Raw genomic sequence first — 17,234 nt, forward strand, 5'->3', positions numbered from 1 at the left:
GTGGCGTTGACGCCAAAGGAATCCAAACAAAAGCTGACCTTTCATTTGTAAATGGTATGGTAAAAGGTTCCACTGATAGAAAAGCATTTATAGTGCCTCCAACAACTATTGGAAATTTCTGGAATATGACTTTTCAATGTTTTAAATGACCAAAATGGCTCTTCTAGGTCATTCCAATTTCGACCCGTTGTAACAAATAAAAGAGTGAGTGAGAAGCTGCAATCATGAAAAGTTTCCCCACTCCCAACCATATATAATAGCGTTGACTGTAAGTCCGTCTAAAAATCTGATGAATCCTTAAATCCTAATTACTATCACACTCCCAGTAGCCCATCGAATACGTCAGTCCAGACCGAAGGAGCATTATATATCACACACTCATTAGTGGACCAGACAGTGCCAGCCCATACAATCATAATATCTCTCTCTCTCTATATGTACCCCAATGGCCCAGTGTTCGTTGTGCTTATAAAATCATATTATCGTTTGTTTTTGTTTCATTGTTGTCGCTTAATTTGTACTGTACGTGTAACAAGGTTAGAGAAAACTTAAATGGCGAAGTCACCAGAGGTTGAACACCCCAAGAAGGCCTTTGGCTGGGCAGCCAGGGATTCTTCTGGGATATTCTCTCCCTTCAAATTCTCTAGAAGGTCATCTCTCTCTCTCAAACATCCCATCTTGTCTGTTTCATTTATATTTTAGTTCTTGAAAAATGTAAGGAATTGAAAAGGGTAATGGTTTATATGTGACTATCAACAGTTCAACACAAGTACATGCTATGTGTTATACTCATTTGGATAAGCCAAAAAGAAGAGGAAAAAAAGTGTTATACTCATTTGGGAAAAATCTAAAACCACGAATGTTTGTTAATTTGTTATAACAAGTGTAGCAGAGATTTGAATCTTGACTAAGATATCAGATTATATCATTATATTACATCCAGCTATACACTTAAATTCACAACATGCTTAGTGTAACATTGTGGTTGGTACAACTAATTTATTTATTTATTTTCGATCATTAAGTTCTTGTGGTTGATCATGATGCAAATACTGCAATCCGATCACACAATAACACCCAGGATTGGGTGCCAGTTTTGTTTTTGTTTTTGTTTTTATATATTAATAATAGTTGAGAGTGAGAGGATTTGAACTTGAATGTTATTAAATATCTTGTAATCTTGTAGATATTTGAGTCTTGTAGATATCTGTGAGTCATGTAGTTAGTCATGTAGCTATCTGTAGTATCTTGTAGATATTAGTTTAGTTTAGTAGTTTTATATTGTAGTTTGTAAATAAAGTGTTAAGCTACATGCCACTTGTCATGTTTGTATTGGCTGACTTGGGATTGAATATTGTTGGTCAAATATGGCTACTCTGTTTCTATTATATATAAAGAAACAGAGTCAGATAATTATATGATATGAAAATCATTCTCTCATTCCGAATGTTCATTCTCTCTCTTTGCATGCCTTCACGTCTCTGCATGCTTTCCGCCATTGCTGAACCTTCTTTAAGCTTGATTTTCAACATGGTATCAGAGCTGAACTAGATCAGAGAATCGTTCAAGTCTGGTATTCTCTGATTCTTCCTAGTTCAATTTCATTTTCTTTTCGATTTCTTGGTGCTTCTTTCAGATTAATTAGTAATTTTCTTCATTGTGTTTCTGATTGATTCTAGCACTAAGTTCATCATCTTCTAGATCTTGATTTCTTTAGCATATTGAAATCTAGATTCCCCTCTTCATAATTGGAAATTGATTCCTTTCAATCTTAGGGTTTCAATTCCCAATTTGCAGTGAGTTCATCAAGATTGTAAATTGAATCTTGATCTGATCTGACGTTACATTGTATCACAGTGTTCATTACTTGTTCCTTGAAGATTTTTTTTAAGGACAATTCTTGATTTTTCGTTTGCTAAATCCTGTTTGGGACTCTGAATCTTTTTCGTTTGCTAAATCCTGTTTGGGACCTTGAATCTTCAATCAAGTTTCATTTTTTTTCTTGATAAACATTGCACTAAGTATGACTGAAAGTACTTTCAGTGCTACTGCTCCAACTGTTCAGCCTTGGGAAAATTCCTCTAGCCCTTATTTTCTATCCAGTGGTGATAATCCTGGTATTTCATTGGTGGTTCAACCTCTCACTGAGGAGAATTATAGCACCTGGAGTAGGGCAATCCTCATTTCTCTAGATGCCAAGACCAAACTAGGATTCATTGATGGTTCTATTCCCAAACCTCAATCTGTTGATCATCCCTATTACAGAGCTTGGTGTAAATGTAATAGCACAGTCTTGGCTTGGTTGTTTAATTCTGTCTCCAAGGATTTACAACCAAGCATAGTCTATTTCAAGACTGCCCGAGATGTGTGGATTGACTTACAGTTCAGATTTGGACAAGGCAATGGCCCTAGGATCTTTGAGTTGAGAAAGGACATTAGTTCTTTGACTCAAGACAATTTAACCATCAATGCATATTACACCAAATTTAAGGGACTTTGGGATGAATTTTCCAATTATAGGACATGTACCTGTGGTCATCAAGTGGAGGAGTGTACTATGTCTTTTCTGATGGGGTTGAATGAGACTTATGCAGCTGTCAGAGGACAGATTCTGATTATGGATCCTGTGCCTCCCTTGAGCAAGGTGTTTTCTCTTATACTTCAAGATGAGAAGCAAAGGAAGGTTGGTGCTGCCAAGAAAGTACAGCTTGACACAGCAGCTGCTTTGGCATCAGCATTAGCAGCAAAGAATGTCAAGAACTTCAAGAAGGGTAGGCCACAATGTACTCACTGTGGTGCAATGGGTCATGTGGTTGACAAATGCTATAAGTTGCATGGATACCCTCCTGGCTATAAGTTCAAGTCCACTAAAGGCCAGGTTGCAGCTACTCTACCACCTTTTGCCAACAATGTAATTGCTCCTGAAGATGATGCAAGTGGAGGTGTTAGCCTTACTAAGTCAGAATATCAACAGTTACTTAGTTTGTTAAACTCCAACTGCCATTTTGGTACTCAAGGACCTTCTGAGGGAGCTGCAGATACCCATCGGGTTGCAAATATCATCACTCAGCCTTCATTTGATCTTCAAGGACATGAGATATCAGGTATATGGTCTGTTCCCTCTCTTGAATATTCAATTTTTTCTTCTTCCATCAGTACTTCTCATATTCAGTCCACTGATTGGATTCTTGACAGTGGAGCCACTGATCATATGATTCATTCTTTAGCCTTTTTCACTTCCATTACTTCTGTTGTACAAATTTCTGTTAGACTTCCCAATGGTGACTTGGCCAAAGTTACACATATTGGCACCGTGCAACTATCTTCTACCTTAGTTCTTGACAATGTGCTTTGCATTCCTAGTTTTTCCTTTAATCTGATTTCCATTAGTAAACTGACCCAACATCCTTCTTGTTGTTGCATTTTTCTTTCACAATACTGTTTCATTCAGGACTTACAGCACTGGAAGATGATTGGGTTGGGTAGAAATCAAGGTGGATTATACACATTGCAAAGCAGCTTGCCAGATAGTCTACCATCATGTGTTTCCAATGCTCTTTCCAAGCTTTCACCTTCTTTTCCTACTGTAACAGCTACTGTAACAGCTCTTAATTCTTGTGATGTGAATTCTGTTGATACTACTAGTCTATGGCATTGTAGATTAGGTCATCCCTCTGCCAAGAGACTTGATTTGTTGCAATCTGTTGTACCTACCATCATTTCTTGCAATAATAAGAACTTTGATTGTTCTATCTGTCCATTAGCTAAGCAAAAGAGATTGTCTTTTCCTATTTCTACTTCTCATTCATCTGCATGTTTTGATTTAATACATGTTGATATCTGGGGCCCTTACTCTACACCTTCCCTAAATGGCTCTAGGTATTTTCTTACCTTAGTGGATGACTATAGTAGGTGCACTTGGGTGTTTCTAATGAGATACAAGTCAGAGGCTTCATCTTTGATTCAATCCTTTTACAATCTCATTCTTACTCAATTTAAACTTCCTATAAAGGTCATTAGATCAGATAATGGACCTGAATTTGCTTTGAATTCCTTTTATGATTCTAAAGGAATTATACACCAACTGTCTTGTGTGGAAACACCTCAACAAAATTCAGTTGTTGAGAGGAAACACCAACATCTTCTCACTGTGGCTAGAGCTTTGAGATTTCAAGCTAATTTACCTCTCAAATTCTGGGGTGATTGTGTTCTCACTGCCACTTATTTGATTAATAGAACACCTAGTCCACTTCTTCAAAATCTCACTCCTTATGAAAAACTGTTAGGGCATTCACCTTCCTATGGTCATTTAAGAATTTTTGGTTGTTTGTGTTTTGTTTCAACCTTATCTAGAGATAGGACTAAGTTTGATGCCAGGGCTAAGCCTTGTATGTTCCTTGGTTATCCTTTTGGCACTAAAGGCTATAAAGTTTATGATTTGGCTACTAAAACTTGTTTTGTCTCTAGAGATGTTGTTTTTAAAGAAAGTATCTTTCCTTTCAAACATTGGTTGTCCAATTCTAAGTCTGTTCCCATTTCTTCCTGCCCTAACATGTTTCCTTCTCAACCTATCATACCAGATTCCTCTTCTTCTTTTCCCACTGCAGAATTCACTCCCTCTTTCTCCACAGACTTGGCTGTACCTCCTGATGAGTTCCCTGACCTTGTTCATCCTGATTCTAACCATTCTAATTCTTCTTGTGATGTTCCTCAATCCCAACCTAATGATCAACCTGTTAGACAGTCCACTAGAGTTAGGAAACCTCCTAGTTATCTTCAGGACTATCATTGCAACTTGGCTTCTGCACATGTGTCTGCCTCGGTTTCACTTCCTCAATCAGATGCTTCCACTGCTCCTGGTGATACAGGTATTCTTTATCCTCTTGCTTCAACACTTTCCTATGCCAAACTTTCTTCTTCCCATAAATCTTTTGCTCTTGCATTAACCATTGCTAAGGAACCTGAAACTTATGCTCAAGCTTTGAATGATCCTAAGTGGCTTGATGCCATGAAGGCTGAAATTGATGCACTTCAAGCTAACCGTACTTGGGTTATGTGCAAGCTTCCTCCTGGTAAGGTACCAATTGGGTGTAAATGGGTTTATAAAATCAAGTTGAAGGCTGATGGTTCTGTTGAGAGGTATAAGGCTAGGTTAGTGGCCAAAGGTTTTACACAAACTGAAGGTATAGACTTTTATGAGACCTTTTCTCCTGTGGTTAAGTTTGTTACTGTCAGGACTCTTTTGGCTCTTGCTGCTATTCATGGTTGGCATTTAACTCAATTAGATGTCAACAATGCTTTCTTGCATGGAGACTTACATGAAGAGGTTTACATGCTCCCTCCACCTGGGTTTGGCAGCAAGGGGGAGGTTTGTAGACTGACAAAGTCCCTTTATGGGCTTAAACAAGCAAGCAGACAATGGTTTGCAAAGTTATCCTCTACAATTGTGGATCAAGGCTTTGTACAATCAAAGGCTGACTATTCTGTTTTTACTAGGATTAAGGGAGGTTCTATGATCATCATACTCGTTTATGTTGATGATATTCTTATTGCCAGTAATGATGTGGATGCTGTGAATGTGTTTAAGCAATTTCTGGACAGCAAGTTCAAGCTCAAAGATTTGGGAACCTTGAAGTATTTCCTAGGTCTTGAGGTAGCAAGAACTGCCAATGGAATCTCATTATGTCAGAGAAAATACACTCTTGAGCTTCTGTCTGATGCTGGTATGTTAGCTTGTAAGCCAACAAACATTCCTATGGATCAATCAGCTAAATTCAGTAGTTTAGTTGGTGATGCAGTCCCAGATGCTTCATTGTACAGAAGGTTAATAGGAAGACTTTTGTATTTGACATTGACTAGGCCTGACATTTGTTATTCAATCCACAAGTTAAGTCAATTCATGAGTTCACCTAAAGTACCTCACCTTCAAGCTGCTTACAAAATCCTCAAGTACTTGAAGAAAACACCAGGTCAAGGCTTGTTCCTGTCTGCAAGATCAGAATTGCAATTGAAGTCCTATTGCGATGCTGACTGGGCAGCCTGCCCTGATACCAGAAGGTCAATCACAGGGTTTTGTGTGTTTTTAGGAGATTCACTAATCTCTTGGAAGAGTAAAAAACAGCAGGTGGTGTCCAGATCCTCTGCTGAGTCAGAGTATAGATCAATGGCAACAGTCACTAGTGAGGTGGTTTGGCTCATTACTTTGCTCAACACTTTTGGCTTAAATCATTCTCAACCTGCTTTCCTTTATTGTGATAGTAAAGCAGCCCTCTATATAGCTGCTAATCCTGTGTATCATGAACGAACGAAACATATTGAAATAGACTGCCATTTCATTCGAGAAAAGATTGAAGATGGAGTTATTAAAACATTTCATATTCCTACACGGCACCAGATTGCAGATTTCTTTACCAAAGCTCTTGGGCAGAAGCAGTTTCATCACTTACTTTCCAAGATGAACTTTATTAACATATACGGTTCATCTTGAGGGGGAGTATTAAATATCTTGTAATCTTGTAGATATTTGAGTCTTGTAGATATCTGTGAGTCATGTAGTTAGTCATGTAGCTATCTGTAGTATCTTGTAGATATTAGTTTAGTTTAGTAGTTTTATATTGTAGTTTGTAAATAAAGTGTTAAGCTACATGCCACTTGTCATGTTTGTATTGGCTGACTTGGGATTGAATATTGTTGGTCAAATATGGCTACTCTGTTTCTATTATATATAAAGAAACAGAGTCAGATAATTATATGATATGAAAATCATTCTCTCATTCCGAATGTTCATTCTCTCTCTTTGCATGCCTTCACGTCTCTGCATGCTTTCCGCCATTGCTGAACCTTCTTTAAGCTTGATTTTCAACAAATGTCACAATTGAAAGTATCAATAAGTGTTAATCAATTGAGCTATAAGGCTATCAAATGTGCCAATATAAACCACTTATTTTATGCAAGAATAAATTAAATCACATACTTCCATTAGTGTGACAATCAAAATTCCCAACCTCACTCTAAAAAACTCTATCTTAACTGCAAGACATTTGGCGCACTAATACGCACAAAATTGACATTATTTTTCTGAAAAAACTAGTAGTGTTATATTGAACTCTGTGAGAGAGAATTTTTGCTTTTTTGTTTTATAAAGTTTTCCCTAAAGTAAGGAATAAAATAATGAGCTATACTGATAGAATAAAGTGTGCGTATATATATATATATATATATTTTTTTTTTTTTCCTAACTACTTGGATTTTGCTAAAATGGTATGTCTGCAGGGCAACAGGGGAGAAAGATGTAACGTTCAAAATTCTTTATTGTGGAATATGCCACTCGGACCTTCACATGGTCAAGAACGAATGGGGCATGTCCACCTACCCGCTTGTGCCTGGGTATGTTTCTTAGAAATCATCATATTTTTATATATTATCCATATGGTACTAGGTTGAGCACTTTTCTGTTTTGTTTTGTTTTGGAGAAGGGTGTGATTTTGACTGACTAGACTTAATGGTTTATTGCTTAATTATTATATCAGGATTGAGTTGCCAAAAGAAATTCCACAAAACATATCAGTTTTCTGATGCACAGAACAATTTTTGTTTTCCTGAAACAGTTTAGAATACCAAAAGCTCAATCCTTTGACCCGATGTTTTCCTGAAGCATAAATCATGATTTTAATGATGTTGCTAATATTATCGTCTGTTTCCACAAATTCAGTAAATGTTTTAATCATAGCTTTTCCCCTGTGGTCTCTATCACCACATAATGAAAATAATCTTTACAAAAAAAAAAGTTGACAAAAAATGTTAAATGGCTGGATGTCTTATTTTGTACTATTTATAATCCTTACTAAATAAAGATTGCTTGAAAGTAGTACCAGATATTCTACTTTATAAAATGACAGTTCATATTTATGAGTGCTGTTACAATTATTTGACTATGCTACAGATTCAAGTATAGTCAAATAATTGGCTTACATGCAAATGAGTTGCAGAATGTTTGGCTTATATAGTTGCCTGCGAGGGATCAAACTGAGTCATAAAAAATAGATAGAACTGAAGAATTATAGTAGGAGAAGTTTTAAATGCAAAAAATTATGGAAGAAGAACATGTCCTGAATTTTTTTTTTCTAACCAATTTTGGATGAATGAACACGAACATTGCAAGATCTTTTTCACAATTCAAATAAATGAAATAGCCATTTCAATTCAACACTCCTAAAAATGCCTGAACTTACATGCTATTTATCTTTTTTTACATGTAAACACATTATCAATCAAATGCGTGAATGGATTTCATGCCAACTGAATTGGATAATGCAGGCATGAGATTGTGGGCGTGGTGACAGAGGTGGGGAGCAAGGTACATAGATTCAAAGTTGGAGACAAGGTTGGCGTGGGATGCCTTGTTGGAGCATGTCGCTCTTGCAATGACTGTTCCAACAACCTTGAGAATTACTGCCCCAAAGCGATTCTTACTTATGGTGCCGTGTACCATGATGGAACCACCACATATGGAGGCTACTCTGACATCATGGTTGCGGATGAGCACTTTGTGATCCGTATTCCAGACAATCTTCCACTTGATGCTGGTGCCCCCCTTCTCTGTGCTGGGATCACAGTGTACAGCCCCTTGAAATTTTATGGGCTTGACAAACCTGGTTTGCATGTGGGTGTGGTTGGCCTTGGTGGTCTAGGCCATGTTGCAGTGAAGTTTGCTAAAGCTATGGGGGTTAAGATCACAGTGATTAGTACATCGCCTAACAAGAAAACGGAAGCTTTAGAACATCTTGGTGCAGACTCTTTTTTGGTTAGCACAGACCAAGGTCAGATACAGGTATTTGGTTCCTAACATGTTGCATTGACAAGTAGAAGTGAGTTAAACATAAGTGTATTGTATCTATGTTTCTAACTTTATCAACCATATAGGCTGCTCTGGGCACATTGGATGGTATCATTGATACGGTCTCTGCTGTGCACCCTCTCCTACCTCTAATTGGTCTATTGAAGTCACATGGCAAGCTCATTATGGTTGGTGCACCCGAGAAGCCACTTGAGCTACCTATCTTTCCTATACTCTTGGGTAAGCATATGACATTTAAGAATTGTTACTTTGGTGGAGAAAGGAGGATCTGATATTGACTTGTAATCATATAAGAATTTATGTGTTCTATACCCTTGCATTGTACAAGCCTAATTGCTTGTTTGAGCGCTTGCTGATTGGCATTTAGGTGCTTGGTATCTTTTCTTCATTGCTCTTTGCCCTTAGGTGGAAGCCTCTTGTGGTTGCTGATTGTGTACTAATAAATATTCTGGAATGACAGGACGGAAGATAGTTGGTGGTAGCTGCATTGGAGGCCTGAAAGAGACACAAGAGATGATTGATTTTGCAGCCAAACACAATATTACTGCTGACATTGAGGTGATTCCAATTGATTATGTGAACACTGCCATGGAACGACTTGTGAAAGCAGATGTCAGATACCGATTTGTCATTGATATTGGAAACACATTGAAGGTGAGCTCTTGAATTTTGCTGCCTTTTTAGCATGGTTCACTAGTGAGACGACTATACTTTTTAGTGGATTAAGCTATCTTCAGTTGCTTTTAGTCTTGTTTTCAGTTTCGAAACATTTCTTCCTCATAGTTTGGTAAAGATGTAAGAGTTGTATTTGTGATAAATGAGAAATAAATTGATTTTTGGTTTGGGATTTTAAACATTCAGTGAATTATTGTCTCTTGCAATTTCTTCCCTTCTTTAGATTTGTTTCATTGCCTTTCTTCCTCGTACTGTAGTAGAACTGTTCTGAATCTTGCATGACAAAAAAAAAAAAAAAAAAAAAAAAAAAAAAAACACTCACTCGCCATTAAACAGCTAAATAGTTCATATGAACCGTAAATCTCCAAATGGAGTATCTTATGATTCTTATCCATCAAGTGATACGATACCCTTCTTAGTTCTTACATTTATATATATCAGCCACATAAATGTGGACTCTACATATTCTTAAGTGTGGTGTTTCATGCATCCAAGATTTAAGCTTGTTGGAGTGATTCAAATTCAAGTTCTGACCATGAGAACCGACCAACACCATTAAACCACAACACCCTTGACCTCGAAAACCGAACACACTCTAGGCTCAACACAATTGCACCTGTATATTATGGTTTTAAAAAGCAGTTGGTGAAAAAACCAGAAAAGGGATCGGTTACCGATTTTTTGGTTGATTTGGGGTTCGACTGATGGTCGAACCGGTAACGTCATAAATAATTTAATTAATAATTATAAAAATAAATAAATAAATAAATCATTTTATAACTGGTCATTTTAACTAAAAAATTAAATAGTAGTAAAACATTAAACTTTAGTTTACCAACTTTTAGACACTGCTCAACATAATTCAACTAAAACAAAAAAAACATATATAAGCACCCATAACCCACAAGCCCACTATAAAATATTTTAGTTATTTTTTAACTTTTCAAATAACAAAAAGTAAGTGCACCAATGGGTAGCAATATCATTGCCCACTTGATTTTTTTTTTTTTTTTTTCCCTCCACACATTTACACGTTAATATCCCAACTATCACACATTTTGAAATGCATACATCCACATGTTTGGTTCAACAATAGTTATGTGCATATAATTTTACCATCTCACTTTTTGCTTTTCATCTCTCTCTCTCTCTCTCTCTCTCTCTCGTGAATATGTGCATGTGCAAGAGGCAAGAGTAGCCAAAAAAAGCCTCAACTGAAACAGACAGATCATTATAAATCTACTTATCTTTGGGTTTCTTTGGTTCTTCCTCAACAAAAATATAGTAAATCTGATTTCTTTTTTTCTTTTGAGCAAAAGGTAAGTAAATCTAATATTTTTGGGTCACTATGGGTGTCTTAGGGGCCGTTTGGATTGAGTTTTTTGATAACTCAATTCTCTGTTTCCATAACTCATAACTCAAAAATGGTGGGACCCATAGTAAAAAGGTTGTTTGGCCAAACGATAACTTTGTTTCCATAACTCTGTTTCCATCACTCAATTCTCTGATTTTTGAGTTATGAGTTATGGAAACTGAAAACAGCCTTTTGTTGTTTTCAGTTTCCATAACTCATAACTCAATGGCATTTCCGTAAATAAACACACATGAGGGACCCACAGCCGCAACTTTTGACCACCTTTTGACTTTTTTTTTTTTTTTCTTTCTGGGTTGGCGTTGGCTTTTTTTTTTTTTTTTTTTTTTTTCTTTTCCTGGGTTGGCCGTTCAATTTTTTTTTTTTTTTTTTTTTTTTTTTTTTTTTTTTTTTTTCTGGGTTGGCGTTGTTCTTTTTTTTTTTTTTCTTTTCTGGGTTGGCGTTGTTCTTTTTTTTTTTTTTTTTTCTTTTTCTTTTTCTTTTCCTGGGTTGGCGTTGTTCTTTTTTTTTTTTTTTTTTTTTTAAGCTTCGGTGAGTTGGGTATTAATAAAAAAAAAAAAAAACTACTGTACTGGCTGACCGGTGTGGGACCCATGAATAGTGTGAAAAAATTGAGTGATGAAAATAAAAGTGATGTTGCCAAATGAGTGTGAAAAAATGAGTGATGAGTGATGAGTGATGAGTTATGAGTTATGAGTGATGAGTGATGAGTGATGGAAATTGAGTGATGGAAATTGAGTGATGAAAAAAGGTTACCCAAACAGGCCCTTAGGCTTCACTACTTCATACTTGAGAGAGATTTTTCAAAACCAAATCTCTCTTCTTCTTAAATTTGAAACAAGATCTCTCTCTTTTTATTTATTTATTTTTGGGTTAAAAACCACAATAGTTGAAGTATTTATGAAGAATTGCTAAAACCAGTTTAACCACACCAGTTTTTGGTCATGTCAGTTGAATTGGCAGTTTGTCCTATTTGCTCGGTTTTTCTTTCATTTCCAATTTTAAATAATAACCAAACCAGATTAAGGTCTAATTCCTGGTTGAACTGGCCAGTGCGGTCCAGTTTTTAAAACCATGTTGTACATATCCCATACACATAGTATGTAACTATCATCACTCTATGTTTTTATATATAATAACCCACCTATTGTTCAAGGGAGTTCCTTAGCAATTTAGCATTCTTCTTGTATATCCAAATGCCCATGTTTTCTCACTCCAGTCTAATTTGCAAAATACAAGAAATCATATGTTTCTACTTCAACCATATTAAATGGTGTGCAAACAATGAACGAGTTACATAGAATAACCTAACTACCTAAGTATAAATCACTACAAGAAGACTGATCTATTGTGACGGGTGTGAAAAACGCCGCTATATGTCACCTATTGTGGCGTTTTTGCGGACCGTTGCTATACATCAACTCTATAGTAGCGTTCAAGTGGACTGCCACTATAAATCTGGTCTTTTGCAGTGTACTACAGCGGCGAGTAGATGGAGCACCACAATATGTATGTTTTAGTGGCGTTATACCTAGTTATAGTGGTGCCTCATAAACTCGCCGCTATAGCTAAGATTTATCGGCGTTTGTTTCTATCTATAGTAGCGGTTTTGTGACTGCTGTAATAGACCTTTGAATTGCCCATAATTAGTCCAATTTTTCCCTTTTTTCCCCCCACCTAAATCTATAATTTAGACCCTAACTTTTTCATTTCTCATTTGATTGTATCCTTCTAAAACACACACACACACACACACACACTCTCTCTCTCTCTCTCTCTCTCTCTCTCTCTCTCTCTCTCTCTCTCTCTCTCTCTCAAATTAAAATCTCACATCGTTGATCTCAATACCCAAAGATCTATCTTCCCACCATCACCATGCATTCTCACTCTCAAACCCTAGATTGGGCCACACACACACACACACACACACACACACACACACACACACACACACACACACACACACACTCTCTCTCTCTCTCTCTCTCTCTCTCTCTCTCTCTCTCTCAAATTAAAATCTCACATCGTTGATCTCAATACCCAAAGATCTATCTTCCCACCATCACCATGCATTCTCACTCTCAAACCCTAGATTGGGCCTCTCTATTAGCACTCACCCCCGCCACTAGCCGATTGAAGCCCCCAATGATCAATACTTGAATATTAATTTCACCAAGTCTAGTGGTATCGAGACTATCTATTAAGTTTGACCGGGTTTGACCAACTTAAACTAAACTTTCACCGCGCCTTTTTCTAAATCCGACCATTTGATTGTGACCATAATTTACCAAAATTAACTTTTCATTACACTCTTCAAATCCAACATTTAGATTTCAAATTTAAGTTTGGCACATGATAGACATGTGCTGTGTACCTATATGGTTATATTTTCTCAATTTGATCATCTAATTGGTCTCAAATTTTCACCAACACTAATGGGTCACCATACTTTTCAATCACAATGATCAAGATTTAAATATGATTTTCACCAAGTCCAGTGGTCTCGGGACCATCTATTAAGTTTGACTGGGTTTGACCAGGTTTGACCAACTATGATTAAACTTTGACCGTGCTTTTCTTTAAATCCAACCGTTTAATCGTGACCATAATTTACCAGAATTAACCTTTCATTACACTCTTCAAATCCAACGGTTAAATTTCAAACCTAAGCATGGCGCATGATAGACATGTGTTGTGTACCTATATGACTATATTCTCTCAATCTGACCACTTAATTGGTCTCAAATTTTACCAACACCAATATGTCACCATACTCTTCAATCCTAATTGTAAAGTTGTAATTTTCAACTAATTTATGTTGGCTTTAATTCAGTACCAAATTTGATTGTAATTATGTTCAATCTTATGTACCTAGTATTTTATGTGGGATTTATTTGTAAGAGTTATGTGTGAGAGAGAGAGTGTGTGTGAAGACTCAAGGCAATTGAAGACCAAAGCTGCTTTCACAGGTAGCTCGCAAGTAGGCTTCCTACGAAGTGAAGCATGTGCCCTGCACATGACTGGAATGCGAAGAGTCAGGACAGGATGGAGACAACTGGTTTTCGCGAGTGTCTCGCGGGTAAGGCTTTCCCGCGAGATACCCGCGAAACCTTCTGTTTTGATGAACTGTCATATTTGATACACACTTTCTGTACCCACACTATATATACCCCCATTACCCACAAATGTTGAGGTGTGCTTTTGAGAGAAAACTCTAACCACAAACCTTGAGAGTTAGAGATTGTTATACCCATAATTTTCTACACAATTCATTGTGGATTTTCCTCAACTCCTACCTCTCAATTTTCATACCCTTGAGAGGTTGATAGCCCAAACACTTACCCACCCTTTCAAAGTGTCAAGTGAGGTTTTGGTGTTGCTGGGAAGCATTGGAAGAAGCCAAACTTTGGCAGATGCAATCGGGCGTATTACGGGATCTGGAGAGCTAGACAAGACACGGTTCCGAGAAGTCTTGTTGGAGTAGAAGCTTGGAGGGCTTAGGTGCATTGGGTAGATTAGTCTTGGAGGGTCACTTGCTATTCGTGTATCCCAACTGATTGTCTAGTGGATCGATTACCGCTTGGAGGGCGGCAGAGAGGTTTTTCGCCGAGTTCTTCGGTTTCCTCTTCGATAATACATCGGCGTGTTATCTTGTATTTGCATTCTTCTTCCATACTCTTTTAACTTTCATTTTATTGTTGTGCTTTAATGAATATGGCGTAGAGTAGTTATTTTGTTTATCTGCTCACATTTACTTTATTACGCACTTAGTATAAGTTAGAATAAAATCAATCAAGTCGTAATTTTTAATTTGAGGGTCTAAACAGCTCTTGTGTTTTTAACACATTTTCGAGCTTTCACTAATGATCAAGATTTGAATATGAATTTCACCAAGTCCAATAGTATTGGGACCATTTATTAAGTTTGATCGGGTTTGACCAACTTTGACTAAACTTTGACCGTGCCTTTCTCTAAATCCAATCGTTTAATTGTGACCATAATTTACCAAAATGAACCTTTCATTACACTTTGTAAATTTAACGATTAGATTTCAAATCTAAGAATGGCACGTGATGGACATGTGCTATGTACCTATATGGCTATATATATTCTCTTAATCTGATCATCCAATTGGTCTTAAATTTTACCAACACCAATACATCACCATGCTCTTCAATCCTAATGATCAAGATTTAAATATGAATTTCGCCAAGTCCAGTGGTATCGGGATCATCTATTAAGTTTCATCGGGTTTGACTAATTTTGACTAAACTTTGACTGTGCCTTTCTCTAAATCTAACCGTTTAATTGTGACCATAATTTACTAAAATGAACCTTTCATTACACTCTTCAAATCTAACGGTTAGATTTCAAATCTAAGAATGGCATGTGATGGACATGTATTATGTACCTATATGGCTATATATATTCTCTCAATCTGACCATCCAATTGGTTTCAAATTTCACCAACATCAATATGTCACCATACTCTTCAATCCTAATGATCAAGATTTGAATATGATTTTCACCAAGTCCAGTGGTATTGGGACCAACTATTAAGTTTGATTGGATTTGACCAACTTTGACTAAACTTTGACCATGCATTTCTCTAAATCCAATCATTTGATTATGACCATAATTTACTAGAATTAACATTTCATTATACTCTTCAAATCTGATGGTTAGATTTTAAACTTAAGTATGGCGCATAATGGACATGTAATGTGTACTTGTATGGTTATGTTTACTCAATTTGACTATCCAATTGGTCTCAAATTTCACCAACACCAGTATGCCACCATACTCTTCATTCCTATTGATCAAGATTTGAATATGAGTTTCACCAAGTCCAGTGGTCTTGGGACCATCTATTAAGTTTGACTGGGTTTGACCTACTTTGACTAAATTTTGACTGCGTCTTTCTCTAAATCCAACTGTTTGATTGTGACCATAATTTACCAGAATTAATCTTTCATTACACTTTTCAAATCTAATGGTTAGATTTCAAATCTAAGTATGGTGCGTGATGGACATGTGCTGTGTACTTGTATGGTTATGTTCTCTCAATCTAACCATCCAATTAGTCATATTATTTTTTTTTTTTTAAAAATATAGTTAGTCATGTATTAAAATTCTTACATAAATTTAATAATTTCTATGATCATTTTTTTTAAAATTTTTAATAAGATAGAATGTGTGATAATTTTTGTTGTGTGGTATTTTTTTTTTTTTTTGAGAAAGTTGTGTGATGATTTTTATTGAGTATACGTGATTGTTTTTTGTTTTTAAATTTTATTTCATAGCTCATTATTAGATTCTTAATATTTTGCACTCATTAACTCACTTAGATATATAGATGTGTTCGATTCATGTACAAATACAAAATGCATGACAAAATGGTAATTGCTAGTAAAAAATGGCAATTAATTAAAATTGTCTTCTTTTATTTTTATTTTTTCCTCAAAATAAATCTATATTCTTTTATTTTTCCCACCCAAAAATTCCCAAAAATTTGTTTCCCTCCTAACGTGTTTCACTTAGCTTTCCCCCCCCACCCCTAGGGATGGCAATGGGGCGGGGCGGGGCCGGAGGATGGGATCTTCATCCCCGCCCCGCATGGTTGTTGCCCTTCCCCGTCCCCGCCCCGCCCCGGGGTGTGGGGCATACTTGCCCCATCCCCGCCCCTTGGGGCCCCATGGGGACCCGCCTCGCCCCGCCTCTAATACAATTTTATATATATAAATAAATTTTTTGCTACAATAATATAAATCACAACAAAACAAAATGTTTTAAAATCCAAGCATTTAAATAAATCAAGTACTTAAATAGTCTAATATGTAACAACATAATTCAAAATTTCTTATAACAAAATAAACATTGTCTTTGCATGAACAAAATCATCAAGGATAAGTGACCGGCCTTTTTTTTTTTTCCTTTCAACTGTGCTCCTTTAATAGCTACAAACAAAAACACTAATTTTAGATAGAAAAAAAGAACCAAAATTCAAACCGAAAAAAACAGATTTAAGAAAGACTAAAACAAAAGGAATGAGATGAACCTAAAAAGTAAAAATCAACGTCTTGGACTTGGAGTGGAGTTTGGCTTAAAATTGAAAAATGTGTATAGGCTATAGAGAAGGGAGAAGGGTCAGTGGCAATAGCAGTAGGTTTAGAATAAAAAATATTTTATCTAATGTCTTGTGTTTCACTTTAAATATTAGTGATTTAGGGTTTACTAAATTTGCAATTATAGTCCTTATTAGTGCGGGGCGAAGACGGGGTGGGACGGGGATTAAAATACTAAACCCATCCTTGTCCTGTCCCGAGGTAC

General features: G+C 36.4%; 1 protein-coding gene across 1 annotated transcript; it reads left to right on the plus strand.

Annotated features, from left to right (window-relative positions):
• Positions 1-243: 243 nt before the first annotated feature.
• Positions 244-9,711, plus strand: LOC126733028 (probable mannitol dehydrogenase). The gene is made up of 5 exons (XM_050436142.1): positions 244-650; positions 7,273-7,386; positions 8,317-8,830; positions 8,923-9,076; positions 9,318-9,711. The coding sequence occupies exons 1-5, from the start codon at positions 553-555 to the stop codon at positions 9,521-9,523; spliced, it is 1,086 nt and encodes a 361-aa protein (XP_050292099.1). The 5' UTR covers positions 244-552; the 3' UTR covers positions 9,524-9,711.
• The last annotated feature ends 7,523 nt before the right edge of the window (positions 9,712-17,234 follow it).

The sequence above is a fragment of the Quercus robur genome, chromosome 6 (assembly GCF_932294415.1).
Source record: "Quercus robur chromosome 6, dhQueRobu3.1, whole genome shotgun sequence".
NCBI classification, from domain to species: Eukaryota; Viridiplantae; Streptophyta; class Magnoliopsida; order Fagales; family Fagaceae; genus Quercus; species Quercus robur.